Genomic DNA, 15,770 nt, shown 5'->3' on the forward strand with positions numbered 1-15,770 from the left:
TTTGTGTGGGTTTCCTCCGGTTTCCTCCCACACTCCAAAACATACTGGTAGGTCTATTACATTGTGAGCCCCATTGGGAACAGAGACTTTGCGATTTGGTGAGCTCTGGGCAGCGCTGCGTAATCTGTGTGCGCTATATAAATAAAGGTATTATTATCAGCAGCAACTAAGGGGTGTATTATGAGGTTCTGAGTTAGATGTAAAAAATGAGATATGAGAAAGGAAAGAAGGGGCAAACGGTGGAAAGGTGTTAAAGGATATTTACGGTATGTGTGATTAGCTATAAATAGGAAAATAAATCCTAAAACACTAGCAAGAAATAAATGTAGACATGATCTGCAGTTTTCTGAAATAAGCATGAATTTTTCTTTACGCCTTTAGATATTTATTTGAACATTGCCATATATAGCATTGACTTGTGCACGAACTTGCTATTGTCAGGAATCATTAAAACATACAGCAAGACAGCACTCTGCTTGCTGCGTGACTGAAAGGGCGTTAATTACTAGATGCAAAGACCATTCTTTACATAAGAATGCCTTACATAAGAATTAGAGAAGAAGGCTCCTTCCCTTATGAATACACAGGCCTTCCTCCTTCAGAGAGTACAGGCGACGCGGGGTTAACGCGCTGAAATTTGCAGCCACCCAGGGCGGAAACTGGCATCTTTCTCTCTGCTACGTTATAGTTCTCTACTACGATTCATTCGGCCTGGAGGTTGGGGAATTAAGAGGTTTGTTGAGGATCTGACAGCCTCCGCTTTTGCTCCTGTGAATTGGAAGGCGAGTCTGCTTACAAGCGTCAATTATCATTTCTCCGTGGACAATATTCGGATTATTTCCTCAACAACTCAGGGACAGATCTCAGAGGTTTGCTTTAATTGTCCATGTTTTTCTGTTGTTTAATGTAACCACCATACACACTGCAACATTGTGTTCAATCTATAAACGTGTATGAAGAGCTCTGTGCTAGTCGGTATGGACGTGGCGGTTGTATGACCTTGTTTGTGCTTGTGCCTTCACTACCAGATCTGCAATGTAAAGGCCTAGCTGAGCCTGTTTTTTTTTATCTATGCACAGGATGGCTCCTGCCTGCAAGAGCTGTACAAAGATAATTACTCAGGAAGTGGCTCAGCCAATGGCCTGAAGCATAACATGAGGATTCATGAAAGCCTCCAATCCTACCCCAGCTTGCATCAGAGGAGTCTGATCATCGGGCTGAAGTGCCAAGCCCTTTCTGTCTGAGAACAGAGAGTCTGTCCTCCATGTTTTATAAGTATTGACATATAACACTGTAACAATGCATCCACCCAGGTAAGCCAGAGCTTATTTTATTTGTAGTTTATTTCCATCTCTTGGACACTGTGCTTTTTCAGGTTGCATTTCAGTGACACATCTGGCCAAATTCACAAAACAAAAAGGCTTTTAAATGTAGAATTTCTGGAATCACATGGTTTAGTGCCATTAGGCAGTGATTACTGCTTGGGTTACAGGAAGGGTGCTTGGTGTGCACAGTTCAAGTCTTTTTTTTTTTTTTTTTTTGTACAAAGTGGAGGGATTTTGCACAAAACCCCCCACCCCTTTATCTTGTTCACGAAGGAAGATCTTTTCATTATTGTGTATTTATGTGTCACATGCTGCTCATGGAGGCTTCCTCAGCCTGTAGCTGAAAGACCAGCCACCAAGCAATGTAACTGCTTCTCTTAGCAACTTTCTTTTTCTTGTTTCTAAAGGACTAGATCCAGATGAACTATTACTGTTCAGATACAGGCGACAAGGACTCTTGAAATACTCCTGCCAGATGTATTTCTGAGGCCTACCTTGGATCTGTTAGATTTTTTTGAAAGTGCAACCATTTGTGAAGGTTTTCTAAAAGTTTTTTTTTTGTTGTGCCATGTTAACTGACAGTCTATTCTCACTAGATTTTTCAGCATTTTTATTTTTTCAATATATGGGTGTTTTCTTTTTTTTTTTTTTTTTTCTGTTCTGATTATATGCCCTCCAGAGGATGAAACCAACTAGTATGAATGTCAAAAAGTAAGTATACCAGTAGTATCACTGTGACACATTATTATTACCATAAAGAGTTAGTGTTTTCTCTGCATTAGTAATGAAACTAGATTTAATGCTACAATATTTCCTACAGTTAACCCTTTGTTATGCAGCTGTTCTTTCTGGAAAATGTGTGTAGGCCTCCTCTGCTCCTGTAAAGATATATATATTTTATTTGAGGGGCCTGTATGCAAAATGAAAAATTGCAGCCAGACTGCTTTTAGATGCAGGAAACAAAATGGTTGTCTTTCACCTGAGTTTGTGATGCTGTTTGATTATTTTTGTGTGCTTGTTTCTACTGCTGACATGTTAGCTGCTTGTACTAATATATTTCAAGGGATTCATTTGTATTGTATTTTATTTATATTTTTGGAAGGGTTGTTGGAAGGGTTTTTGAGAGAGGTTGTCCTCAGTTTCTCCTGAATGGGCCTTTGCTTTCATTTTCTCAGATTTTGTGTACCGTATATAGGTCCTTAAAATAATAAACTGTGGCAAGCTTCCCTCATAATATCAAAGGACAGCATTTCTTTCAATCCTATCGTACCCATCTAATGTATAGCATTTACAGGATGCATCTTATTTGTCTTCCCCCAGTGATGATTGATGTTTCATCTAACAGATGTTGTTTGTCTCCCATTTTTAACCTCATGGAGCTCTCAGAGATGCTACTTCCAGTTGAGGTATATAAAATGGAATCTGCTTCAGTGACGTCACCGTCTCCATTGTTTCAGGCAATTGTGTCATTTATGAAGGAATGCTGTTTGCATTCTGCTTAGATCATTGATATATTTTTTATATTTTTGTAATAGGGCTCAGATTGCAGTGGTGTAACTCTTTCATTACCAAGAACATTCTTGGACCTTTATGGCGTGTGGTCTATTTAAACTGGAGATTATTCCTGTAATATTACACATTCACGTAATTAGCTTATCCAATATATGGTTATTTTTTTTGTTACCAAATCACTGCATGCAGATTATAGACTTGGGAATCTTTGGCCAGCAGCAGACATTTTGTGTAGCTCTGTTTTACACTGAAAGTGTTAAATGGCTTCCCCAAAGTAGCACAGTTAAGGTGTCTGCATTGCAGCAAGATCTCCAAGAGGGAGGAAGGATCAAAAAAGGAAAATAAATACAGCCCCGTCAGACCAAAGAAGTTTCATGTCGGTCTTCTGAACCAATGGCTGGACAGAGCTGTTTAACGGATGTTAACTGGATAGTGGAATACTGGATAACTGGAAGTTTCCATGAATGTTGTTGCTTTTGTAACTCCCCTCCTAACTTTACTCCTCTGAACAGTCCTTCAAAACGGTATGCTTCAAAGTAAATAACCTTTTCTTAGTGCACACAGACAAGCTCTCCGAACATGGTTTGCTTTACTGTTAGTGAACCAATTTATTATTGCACCTAAGATCCTGGCATCAGTGTAAACTGCTCTCCTATAGATAATGTTAATAGACTGCAATTTATGCAGGGCAATCATTACTGCGAATAAATATCACAGTAATGATTGTGTAACTCCTACTAAATGTGTAGGCACATAACAGTGAGTACTTTTAGTGGTGGATTATACTCTTTATTATACAGTACTGTTAGGCTGGAATTATAATTTTTGGGAATATGAAAAATACATGTGGGGAGATAGCATTGTACAGTGTGGAAGGGGGATAAAGGTTTTTTTTTACACAAACCATATACAGTACAAGCAAACAAAATGCATTAATAAATTAACCCCTTACCGACCAGGCCCTTTTTGATTTTTACATTTTAAATTTTCACTCCCCATCTTCAAAAATCAATAACTCTTTTGTACTAGTATATAGCCAGCCCCCTGCCCAGTACTGTATTACTGTATTATACAGTAGCCTTGTTTGCCCAATTCAGGAAAAAAATCAATACTTGCCCTTCCAACGCTCCCTGCAGGTCTTTGCTTCTTCCGTCCAACAGCGTCAGGAAAGGTGAGTATTATATATATATATATATATATATATATATATATATATATATATATATATATATTTTTTTTAGTATAAGCCGCTGAAAGGCTCTGCTTTAATCGAGTACAGGCGGTCTTCTACTTAAGAACACCCGACTAACACACGACCCCTAGTTACAAACGGACCTCTGGATGTTAGTAATTTACTGTATTTTAGTCCAAAACTACACTGATAAGCTGTAATAGCTATCACAGGATTTTAGGATTGTACGGCCTTTTGACTTTTTATTGAAAATTGTTTTATTTTTCAAAATGGCAAAGTTGCATATTCAACTTTAGACGCTATTTTACGTTGGGGGTTGAACGGTGGGAAAAAATGTTATATTTTGATCAGACAGACTTTTTGGGATGTGGGGATACCTAACATGTTTAAGATTTTAATTGTTTTTCTTTATATAGTTCTAGGGAAAAGAGGGGGGGGGGGGGTTACATTTTTTTTTTTTACTATTTATGATCCTACCATATACTGCCATGCTGCAGTATGGCAGTATATGCAGATTTTACACGCCATGTAATACAGTGTGCAAAAAGAGACAGCCTTGGAACTTTGTGTGCCCTGAGACTGTCATAGCAACGAATCGCCGCTCTCTGATGAAGTCACGGGGAGCGACGCAACTCTTTAATGCCACCGGCAGCTCTACTGGCGAGGATTGACAGGTTAACAGCCCGTGAGCCCTCTCCAATCACCCGGAGCCGACGTGTGATGTAGAGATACGTCATGCGTTGGTAAGGGGTTATATCTGTGTTCACATGTAGATGATTTATGTTGAATATTAAATCTTCCATCAAAGTTAAGCAAGATGAACCATGGATACTTAGTCTTGGATCCAGGCACTGTAATTGTGTTAATCTTTTATCCATGACCTTCATCCTTCTAAAATAAACTTTTAAAATTATGCTAATAAACCTGCAGGGCTATGGGTAATGTTACAAGAGCCCTTCTGTGCTGTAGCTACACAGGCTGTTAAATTGACTCACCCTCCCCTCAGCAGTTCCTCCCACTGCCTGATATAATCTCACACAGTGGGAGGGGGGAATGTTCCTTCATCGTGTAGCAACCTTTTGAAGCTACTGCATGGAAGGGCTGGTAATGCCCCTCCCTACAGTAGCACTACAGGCTAACTAGAATAATTTTAAAAGTAAATGGTTGTAGAAGGAAGGAGGCCATGGATAATGAATCTAAGAAGATTACAACAAATACTGTAAATAATCTATAAGTAAGTGGTACTGGCGGAAGTGAAGTCTCCCTTTGAAATGTAATTGGTAAATGCACTTCAGCACGGATCCGAATTTGCCTTCTCGGGGGTTCCTTTAGAGTCATTTTGTGAGGGCGAGGTGGACAAATAAAACTGTTTTGGGGTACAGTAAAGGGACAGATCACTAGCACAACTCTTTCCAACACCACCAGACACAAAATGGCCATGTTAGAGAGCGTTGGGCTAGTTGTATTGATTGGCCAATCAGATCGGCCCTGTAATGTCGTCGGTGGGGTGTCGGCTGGTGATGCTGCTGATGCTCCTCCTCCTCCTCATAGAGTGTAAGCTCTTGTGACCATTGTACAAGCTCTGTCACTTCATGTGTCCCCTGCAGTCCACCCATGCATAGAATCACAATCATCTTAACTATTTTGTACTTTATTAAATACATCTTGTGTTTTGCTCAGGTAACCACAATTAATCGAATGAACTCGCTGTGAATAGGTCAGTCACACAAACCTGTGAAAACTTCACCATAGATGACAACAAAAACCTTTGGAATCAAACTCTCCTCCACTCTCCTTCTTTCTCTAAGTCTACTAATGCGCTTGTGCAGCTGTACCTATTAGAACTAGACGGACGGGTCAGGAGGGGAGGAGGAGCAGAGACCCCAGTAATGGTCACATGTTCTGTCCTCCTGCTTATGCCTTACACCACCCCTCTTTAGTGTTATTTGATTACCCTGCAGTTCCCTATACACAGGATACAGAGAAGCTAGGTAAAGACAGTGATCGGCAGCAGTGAGTCCTCGGGGGGCCATGGCTTCGGCTTCCTTTCTGCCGGCATAAGCAGAGACGTCTCTGCAGTGTAGTGCATCAGTGTGCACATGACTACTCTGTGTCTGAGCTCTGCTGTCTGATCTGTCCCTTACAAACTAGCAGGAGGCAGCAACACATAACTACTGTTGAGAGACAGCAGTTAAACAAGAAAATCACCGTATGTATACGCTTGGTGTGTGACTAAATCAGCCACTGCATGTGTCAGACGCTTATAGAGGCGTTATGGCGAGCTCTGATCAAGACATATTGGGCTCTATAGGCAGTTTACAATTTGTTGCCTTTACCAGCTTTGTTTTTTTTTAGCTTGCGGTAATTCTGTGATAAACAAATTGTGACACGTTTCCTTGATCCTAATCGGAGACTGTTTCTTTGGAACATTTTGTCTGGCAGATGTGTACTTGGGCACAGAAAATGTTGTCACAAAGAAGGCTGCTATTTGGGCATGTGTCTGTACAGACAGCATCAGAAATTGGGACCCTTGTAGAGGTCACACTAACATTTTTTCCAGAAGGGCAATAATACTCCTCTTACTATTTTTTTTAAGAGTATTTTTAGCTGACGAGTATGACACTTTCACTAATAAATTTTGTAGCTGTGTAAGATGTTGATAGACATCTATTTATACAAAAATATAATCTGTCAGTATATTCTGTGTTTACCAGTAATTGTCCAGAGAAGAACAAGGGTGCTCTAGCATGCCCAGTAAAAAAATGTAATTTTATTCCATCTCTAAGATAAAAAACATGGTAGTGTGCACAAGATATGTAAACATGCAATTCTATAGAGATATAATAAATCAATTTTGTGGTTCAAGCACTGGGGAAAAGTAGTTTGTAGAGTCGTTATCCAAAAATCTTTTTTTTAAAGTCTGGGGGGTGTATATTCCCTATGATGCTTTTGAGGTGTTCACTCTCAATTACACTCCACTGCTGAGCTCAGTGGAAAAGGATATGGAGGGGTGAGCCAAGTTACCCCTTCAATTGATGGGTAGAATGAGCGTCTTGAAAATGGATATTCTCCCCAAAATGTTGTTTGTATGGGGGTCACCGAGACCACTGTTGTCTTTCTCTACCCTTGCTAGGCCTGAGTGCGAGGGGAGGGGGGGGTTTGTAGTTGCGGGTCTCCTGGATTTTGCCCTGTATCATTCCGTCATGGTGCTCTCTTGTATTCTTAACCTCCTACATGGTGACCAGGATAGGCTGTGGGTGGAAATTGAGACAACTAGTAATTTTTCTCCTATCTTAGCAGCTTTGTGGATTCCTCCTGGTCCACATAGAGTCTGTTTAACGTAGTCTCAAAAGTACGGGTTGGGGCACTTCTCGTCCTGGTCTGCTTTCTCCTCTGTCCTATAATCTGAACTTCCCATTGGGTTTGATGTACCCTCTGTTCTTAACGATCCCAGATAGCCCAGTAATCCTAGTCCGTCATGTGCCGTCTTCGAGTCTACAGTCTGTGGATGACATATTGCGGCAAAATATGCCCATGGATCGTAGATGGCTCTGTCTGCACCACATCAATAAGGCCCTGACTCCCCTCGGGGGGGGGGGGGGGGGTGTACCTTACCAGAGATCTCACTACCACCAGGAGTGGTGTGTCACGTCTGCTCCTGCTGCACATTTCATTTCAGCGGTCTACGGGTTGCTGCTGGGGAGATATCATGGGGGTTGTAGGACTAGATTTCAGTGCAAGCTATAGCCAAGTTCCTGAATTACGCCGACAAGGAAGAGCTGATGAGGGCATACAGGAATAGATGGACACGACTATACATCAGAAACCATAAGGTATTACTGTTTGCTGATTACTCTGTGGAAGTCACCAAGAAGCATAACCTATTTGCTCCATTGTGTACAACTCTGACCTCGAAAAGCATACAATTCCAGCTAGCCTATGACTTGCGATTAAACACAACACACCTTAGTTGACCCACAGGCAGCAGTGGATGCTTAAGACACTGTCCCAGAGGACACTTTGACCGCCACAATCACAGCGAAGGCAACGACAAGATAGAGAGCACCGTCGCGGTTCAGAGCAAGATGACCGGAAGGGTGGTCATTAAAAACATTTTTTTTTTTTTTTTTCACTTCCCTCATACGGATGAGGAAATGAACACACAAAACTGATAGTTAACTAAGTTTTGTTGCATTCACTTACAAACTAATTTTGTAAGTGAATGGCTAATGTTGTATTGGCTTAACAGAGGGTTCAAGGATGGGTAGCCTAAAGTGCAAGGGGGATTTATATCAAGTGGCTACTAGCAAGGCACCGGTGGCAAGGTGGAAATCGAGGATGGGGGCGGATAAGAAACAACAGAAATAGCAGAGGCGGAGAAGCAGCTACACTATCAGATAAAGAAAGTCCTTAACCTCTTAACGCTCAGCGTCCGATATATCGGACGCTGAGCTCAGTGACTTAGCGCTCAGCGCCCGATATATCGGACGCTGAGCCGATGCCGGTTCAGCTCAAGATTTGAGCCGAACCGGCATCGGGAAACACGGGGTGCCGGCTGTGACTGATAGCCGGCACCCAAGTGTAACACCCGCGATCGGAGTTGTCTCTGATCGCGGGTGATTAACCCGTTAAATGCCACGGTCATCGCGACCGCGGCATCTAACATGCATCTGGGGTGTCTTTCCCCCACGATCGCCCCCCCCGAATCATTTTCGGGGGGCACCGATCATTGCTACGGTATTAACTGCAGGAACTGCCGGAAAGATGGCGTCTGTGACGTCATCTTACTGGCAGAGTGCCACCCTATGCAAGTGCATAGGTTGACACTGATAATGCCCTGCAATACATAAGTATTGCAGGGTATTATTATGAACAAGCAATCAGATGATTGCTTGTTCATTTCCCATGGTGGAAAAAGTGAAAAAGTAAAAAAAAAAATGTATTCAATAAAAAAATAAAGTAATAAATCACCAAAAATGCCCAAAAGCCCCAAAACATATAAAGAGACATATAACTAAAAAAAGTCTAAATCATAACACAAACCCCACATATATAGTATCACTGCGTCCGTAACAACCTGTAGAATAAAAATAAATAATTATTGAACCCGCACGATGAACGCCGTAAAAGAAAACTGTTATAAACCCTCCAAAAATTATGATTTTTACCTATTCAATCCCACAAAAAATGCTATAAAAAGTGATCAAAAAAACATATGTACTCTAGAATGATACTGGTGCAAAGTACAACGTGTCCCGCAAAAAACAAGCCATCAACCAGCTTAGTAGCCAAAAACGTAACAAAGTTATGCCACTTGGAAGACGGCAATACAAAAATGATAGATTTTTTCCCCACAATAGGGTTTTATTTTACAAATTTAGTAAAACGCAAGAAAATATATTCGTGTCTGGTATCCCCGTTATCGTATCGACCCATAGAATGAAGATAATATGATTATTAGTCTATACGGTGAACACCACAAAAAAAAAAGTAAAAAAAAACAGTAGAGAATTGATGCTTTTCTACTCCTGCTCTCAAAAAGAAGTTCCTAAATTTTCAACAATAGGTGATACCAACCCTAAAATGGTAACATTGGAAAAAGCATCTCGTCCCGCAAAAAAAATGCAGTCACATGGCCCTAATAGCGCAAAAGCGAAAATTTTATAGCCTTCAAAAGAGGCCAATGAGGAAAGTAAAATCCTGGCAGCTGCAGGGTGCTCCTTCCCTTCTGTGCCTCACTGTGTGCCCATAAAACAAGTCACGGCCACATGTGGGGGGTCTCTGTACTCGGGAGAAATTGTAGAACAAATTGTATGGTGGGTTTTGTATTTTTATCTTTTGGAAATGTGTAAATTTTAGGGCTAAATGAACGTATAACCGGCACAATTTGACTCTTCTAAATTTCGCCTCCATTTTGATGTAATTACTATGAAGATCTCAAGGGGTTAACAATCTTCGTAAAATCTGATTCTGATAGCTTGAGGGGTGCAGATTTGAAATTGGGTTGGTTATATGGGGGGTTTTGATGCTAAATATGTAAATTTTCATTCAAAACTGTATTTATCCCCAAAATAGTCAATTCTGAAAATCCGGAAAAGCGCTATTCGATTTGTAAGCCGCGTGACATCAAAATAAATTATCCAGACATTTCAAAAATGGTGAAAATGTAAAGTAGACATATGGGAAATGTTATTCAGCAATTTATTTAGGTGGTACATCTATCTGCCTGAAAACGCAATGATTTCAAATTTCAAAAATGGCAAATTTTTCAGAAAATTCATCTTATTTCCTTTTTTGTTTTGTAAATAAACGCAAAACTTATCAGCCAAAATTTATCACTAAAATGAAGTACAACATGTGGGTAAAAAACAATCTCAGAATCGTTCTGATAAGTAACAGTGTTCAAAAGTTATAACCATATAAAGCGACGCATGTCAGAATCCAAAAAATGGGACTGAGCCTTAAGCTGTAAAATGGCTGCGTCCTTAAGGGGTTAAGGGTGAGAGAGGAGCGGTGGTCAACATTCCTCTCCTCTCTCTCCCCTCGAGGAGGGTGTAAATAAGACTTGAGCAAAAGGGGAGGAGGTCATATCTCTGTCTCTCTCTCTCTCTCTCTCTCTCTCTCTCTCTCTCTCTATCTCTCTCCTCACTTTATTTTGATTCAAGTATGTAAGTTACGCATATGTTGATCATATGTTTAACTACTACATGGCACTGTTTGTAACGGCATGCGAGCCGGAGAATATTTGTAGTGTCCTTGTTTGAAAACAAAGATCTTTTAGTCTGTGGAATAGGTCGCCAATGAAATTGGAGTAACCTCCTGTGTTTTGGAGCATTATGCTTTCCGACATTTCAGGAATTTGTTTAGTGGTTTTACCTTCAATACTTGTCTCAAGGACCAGTCTGACTTTACTACAGGGAACAAGTGGCTTACCCAGCCTTTCTGACCTATCACTGCCTTTGAAATCTTTCCCGCTCTCAATGCCAAATCTAGCACTTTGTTTAGTCTTTAGTCTGTGTAAAACGGGGTAGATTGTCTTGGGAAGTAAATTTTTCCAAAGGCCGAGTTAGGTCGTCCTTTATGACCTTCCTTACCCAACAGTTCGTATTGAACTCCTCGCAGGCACCCAAAAGTGCTCTGGAATTGGACGGTTTTCAAATTTGCCTGTCTGACCTCTCTGTGAGGTTCTGGATCTCTAGGAAGCACCACTGGCTGTAGATTCCTTTTACTTTTCTAAACTCCCTTCTATGCAATCCCAGGTTATAATCACGGGTCTGTCCCTGGGATTTGACCGACCCTCTGCCAAGAGCCATGAGTCGCTCCTAATGTTGGTGACAAAATTAAAAAATATTAAATGACACAAAATGCCCCACAATAATAACTTCTATACAATTCAAAATATAGGACAAAGGCTATAAGCAGAGAACATATAATGGAGTCCAGACTATCTGGTGCATTAGAAGTAGGTTCCAGCAATGGACAACAGAGCTGGATCAATATCTGGTGCAATAAGCGCCAGATCATTTTCCTAGACTAGTGTGGTTCTGAATGCTAGACAAGCAAAATCTGAGATAACGGAGTATTCTGCTATGGCCCAACGCTGGATAAATATTTTATAAGGTGGGGATTTTCCTACTAGTCCCACTCTGGTCATTTGTATCTCCCTGTGTTTCCCCCTCTCGGAAGACACAGCGGACCTAGCAACAGTCTGACTCCCTTTTAGCTCTTCTGGATGTTCTCCTGGATACATGCATGGTGAATTGAACATCTCATTGAAATTGTAGTTCGTTATGTCGGTCAAACAAGCAAAACTACTAAGAGCTGCAGCTTTTTTAATGGTGTTAAACCTCTGTCTTTCCGACCAGAGGTGACTTAGCTGCAAGTCGCCCTATCCTCGGGCTATGGAGCGCCGTAGCAGTCACTTTTCAGTGCGCCAACGGAATTGCAGGAGGCAGCCGTTGGCACCCATTAGCTGGTGCTAATACAGCAAATACAGAGCTCATACTCAACACTGTATCAAGGGAATCCCATGACATCAACAGGATTCCCAGAGCAGAGGGGGTTGATAGACATGTAGGGAAGATGTGACGTGCATCTGCATGTCTGTATATGCAGGTCACTGATAACAGTGATCCTATGGGATGTTTATATAATTAATTAGCCATGGGTATTGGCAGGGTGACATACCTGTTTTGATTATTAACCAAGTATGTTTTATAATTATAGCTCCATACAAAATCCTTTTTGTCCCAGTGACAATTGTATTTTGAAAATTTTGTGCTGTCATGAGAACAAGGATTATCAATAAAGCTTCATGACAGACCTTACTGCTTATCATTGCAACCTGGGACTAAAGTAAAGCATCCAGAGAGCTTCTCCAGAGGTCACAGAGGGCAGAGAGGTCTGTGAGTAACTAGCGGTTGTCTGCAACTTGGGTGTACTTAATAAGAAGAATGCCTAGGATTTATTCATATGTAATGCTAAAAATTTCTTTTCGGCTAAAAATACTCAGAAATGTGAAAGGAGTATTACCGTATATACTCGAGTATAAGCCGAGGCCCCTAATTTTACCATAAAAAACTGGGAAAACCTATTGACTCGAGTATAAGCCGAGGGTGGGAAATGCATTGGTCACAGCCTCTCCAGTATGTAGCCAGCCAGCCCCTGCCCCAGTGTATGTAGCGAGCCAGCGCCTGCCCCAGTGTATGTAGCGAGCCAGCCCCTGCCCCAGTGTATATAGCGAGCCAGCCCCTGCCCCAGTGTATATAGCGAGCCAGCCCCTGCCCCAGTGTATATAGCGAGCCAGCCCCTGCCCCAGTGTATATAGCGAGCCAGCCCCTGCCCCAGTGTATATAGCGAGCCAGCCCCTGCCCCAGTGTATATAGCGAGCCAGCCCCTGCCCCAGTGTATATAGCGAGCCAGCCCCTGCCCCAGTGTATATAGCGAGCCAGCCCCTGCCCCAGTGTATATAGCGAGCCAGCCCCTGCCCCAGTGTATATAGCTTGCCAGCCCCTGCCCCAGTGTATATAGCTTGCCAGCCCCTGCCCCAGTGTATATAGCTTGCCAGCCCCTGCCCCAGTGTATATAGCTTGCCAGCCCCTGCCCCAGTGTATATAGCTTGCCAGCCCCTGCCCCAGTGTATATAGCTTGCCAGCCCCTGCCCCAGTGTATATAGCTTGCCAGCCCCTGCCCCAGTGTATATAGCTTGCCAGCCCCTGCCCCAGTGTATATAGCTTGCCAGCCCCTGCCCCAGTGTATATAGCTTGATACAAAAATTCTGCCTGACTGGAAACGTTTAAAAGACTAAATAAATTTTATTGATTATTATTAAAAACGTGTGGAGCTAGTCCTACCAAATAAATCTACAATTTTGCTTTTCAGGCATTGGCCTGCATTGACGGACTAGTATAGTGGTCCTGTCCCCGAGACAGCCCTGTTTAGGGAATTTTTATTGCACTGCCCCGGTATTGCGAGCCACAAATGGTCTATCTTAAAGTGCTTGTTTGGTAGCTTTGATAGGCCTGTATGTAGGTGCTGGTGATTACCAGAGACCTAAGTCGGAGTGAACGTTGCTAATTACACCTAACGCGTTTCTGCATCCCATTGTTTGTGCTGGGATACGTCCTCAGAGGTGTTTTGAACTGTAGAAGGATGATGATTTTAGGTATTAGGTCACATCCCTAGCATTACCCCCCACGGCATTGTAGCAGGCCGTCACGTGGCCGCCTCATGTCGGGGGTTATATCTGGTTAAACCCGCCCCTTCCCGGGAACCATCGGGGGGCGTGTGTGAAACCCGGCTCAGAGTTTGTCAAATACTCATTTGACTTACAGTCCGTTGCGTCCGGGATCAGGATACCTCAACTTATTCGGGCTCCCAATTCGGTGTGACGCACGAGACTCCGTTTCACCATTGTGTCGCATCCCCTCGCGCCGCGAGAGTGCGTCACATGGTGTCACGTGAGGAGTCACATGATCGGAGGATCATGTGCTTGTTTCTATAGAGACGAAAACTATGCAGGACTTCTACTTAGTGGCAGATATTTGGAGAAGGGAGAAACGAGGTGGCATTGATTGCCATGGGAAGATTCACTGGAGCTGGACCAGCTCCTAGGTAAGGTTATAAGTATTGGCCTAATTGATACAATATTAAGAGAAATATGGTTTCTCATATATATATACATAAGCTTGATGATGTTATAAGCATGCATGATATGAGTCTCGCAATCATCACATGAGTTGATAGTGAGGAGAACTCATCCCTATGTATGTTATTCATATGAAACAGGCGAAAGGTACATAATCATTTAAACCTTTTGGTTTGACTGTACCCAAGGTGAATATCCAGCGGGATTCTCTTTGGCAGACTATTTTATCATAGTCGCCCCCTCTAGTTAAAGGGTTCACATTTTCTATACCCTGAAAACTGATCACCTCAGGACGTCCTTGATGGTGCTCCCAAACGTGCCTAGCGACAGGGGTATCTTGTTTGTTGATAATATCTCTGACATGCTCTCCTATTCTCGTTCGCAATTCGCGAATTGTTTTTCCGACATATTGGATAGAGCATCTGCAGGTAAGTAGATAGATGACTCCTGTACTTCTGCAGGAGATAAACTTCTTGATGGAGAATGTTTTGCCCGTATTGGAGCTGTAGAAATTAGATCCTTCTCGGATGTATCTGCAATTCTGACATCTTTTACACTTAAAGGTGCCCGATGGAGGCTTAGGAAGCCAGGTCGATTTGGTCATCGGCATTAAATGGCTGTGAACCAAGTTATCGCCTAGATTTCTCCCTCTGCGAAAGGTAATCTGTGGTGCATCCCCTATAGAGTTGCCAATGTCCGGGTCTCGTTGAAGGATCCCCCAGTACATTTGGAGGGCCTGTCGGACCACCTTATGCCCCGCATCAAAAGTCCCTATTATACGGGTTTGGGATTCCATGGTGTTTTTTGGGCGAGGATTTAAGAGGTCATTTCTGTTTGTACAGAGCGCATGTTGGTAAGCACTTCTCAATACTTTATCGGGGTACCCCCGTTGACTGAATCGTCGATGCAGATCTGTTGATGAAGAAATAAAATCCGGAAGGAGAGTATTATTCCTCCTAGCTCTCAAGAACTGTCCTTTAGGTATGCCTCTTAACAAGGACTTGGGATGGTAACTCTGCCACCGCAGCAAGTTATTTGTCGCTGTCGGTTTACGATACATGTGGGTAGTTAGTAAGCCTGTATCTGATTTTTTTGATGGTAAGATCCAAGAACGTAATCTGAGCCTTTTGAAATTCAGATGTGAAGTAGAGCCCTATTTCATTGTTGTTCAAACAGGCTACAAAGTCCTTGTACTCATCTGAGGTGCCTTTCCATAGGATGAGCACGTCGTCTATGAAACGTAGCCACAGTGTTACGTTATGGGTCCATTTGTCCATGGCTTCACTAAACACTACCTCCTTCTCCCACCAGCCCAGGAAGAGATTTGCATACGTGGGGGCGCATGGGCTCCCCATTGCAACTCCCCTGAGCTGGTGGAAGTATCTGCCATCGAACACAAAGGTATTGTGTTCGTCTTGGAGCACAATACCTTTGTGTTCGATGGCAGATACTTCCACCAGCTCAGGGGAGTTGCAATGGGGAGCCCATGCGCCCCCACGTATGCAAATCTCTTCCTGGGCTGGTGGGAGAAGGAGGTAGTGTTTAGTGAAGCCATGGACAAATGGACCCATAACGTAACACTGTGGCTACGTTT

At 42.5% G+C, this 15,770-nt stretch overlaps 1 protein-coding gene across 20 annotated transcripts in view; it reads left to right on the forward strand.

Moving 5' to 3' along the window:
- Positions 1-475: 475 nt before the first annotated feature.
- Positions 476-15,770, forward strand: part of ZMYND8 (zinc finger MYND-type containing 8) — a 328,826-nt gene continuing 313,531 nt past the window's right edge. For 6 of the 20 annotated variants that reach the window (XM_072110554.1, XM_072110561.1, XM_072110558.1 and 3 more), the window contains exons 1-3: positions 482-869; positions 1,080-1,313; positions 2,005-2,036. In XM_072110554.1, the coding sequence (XP_071966655.1) occupies positions 2,008-2,036 (29 nt within the window). In that variant the 5' untranslated portion in view covers positions 482-869; positions 1,080-1,313; positions 2,005-2,007. Of the gene's footprint in view, positions 870-1,079; positions 1,314-2,004; positions 2,037-15,770 lie in introns of all 20 variants that reach the window. The other 14 variants (XM_072110562.1, XM_072110555.1, XM_072110564.1 and 11 more) reach the window with 8 other exon arrangements.

Source organism: Engystomops pustulosus, chromosome 6 (genome assembly GCF_040894005.1).
Source record: "Engystomops pustulosus chromosome 6, aEngPut4.maternal, whole genome shotgun sequence".
Lineage (NCBI taxonomy): Eukaryota > Metazoa > Chordata > Amphibia > Anura > Leptodactylidae > Engystomops > Engystomops pustulosus.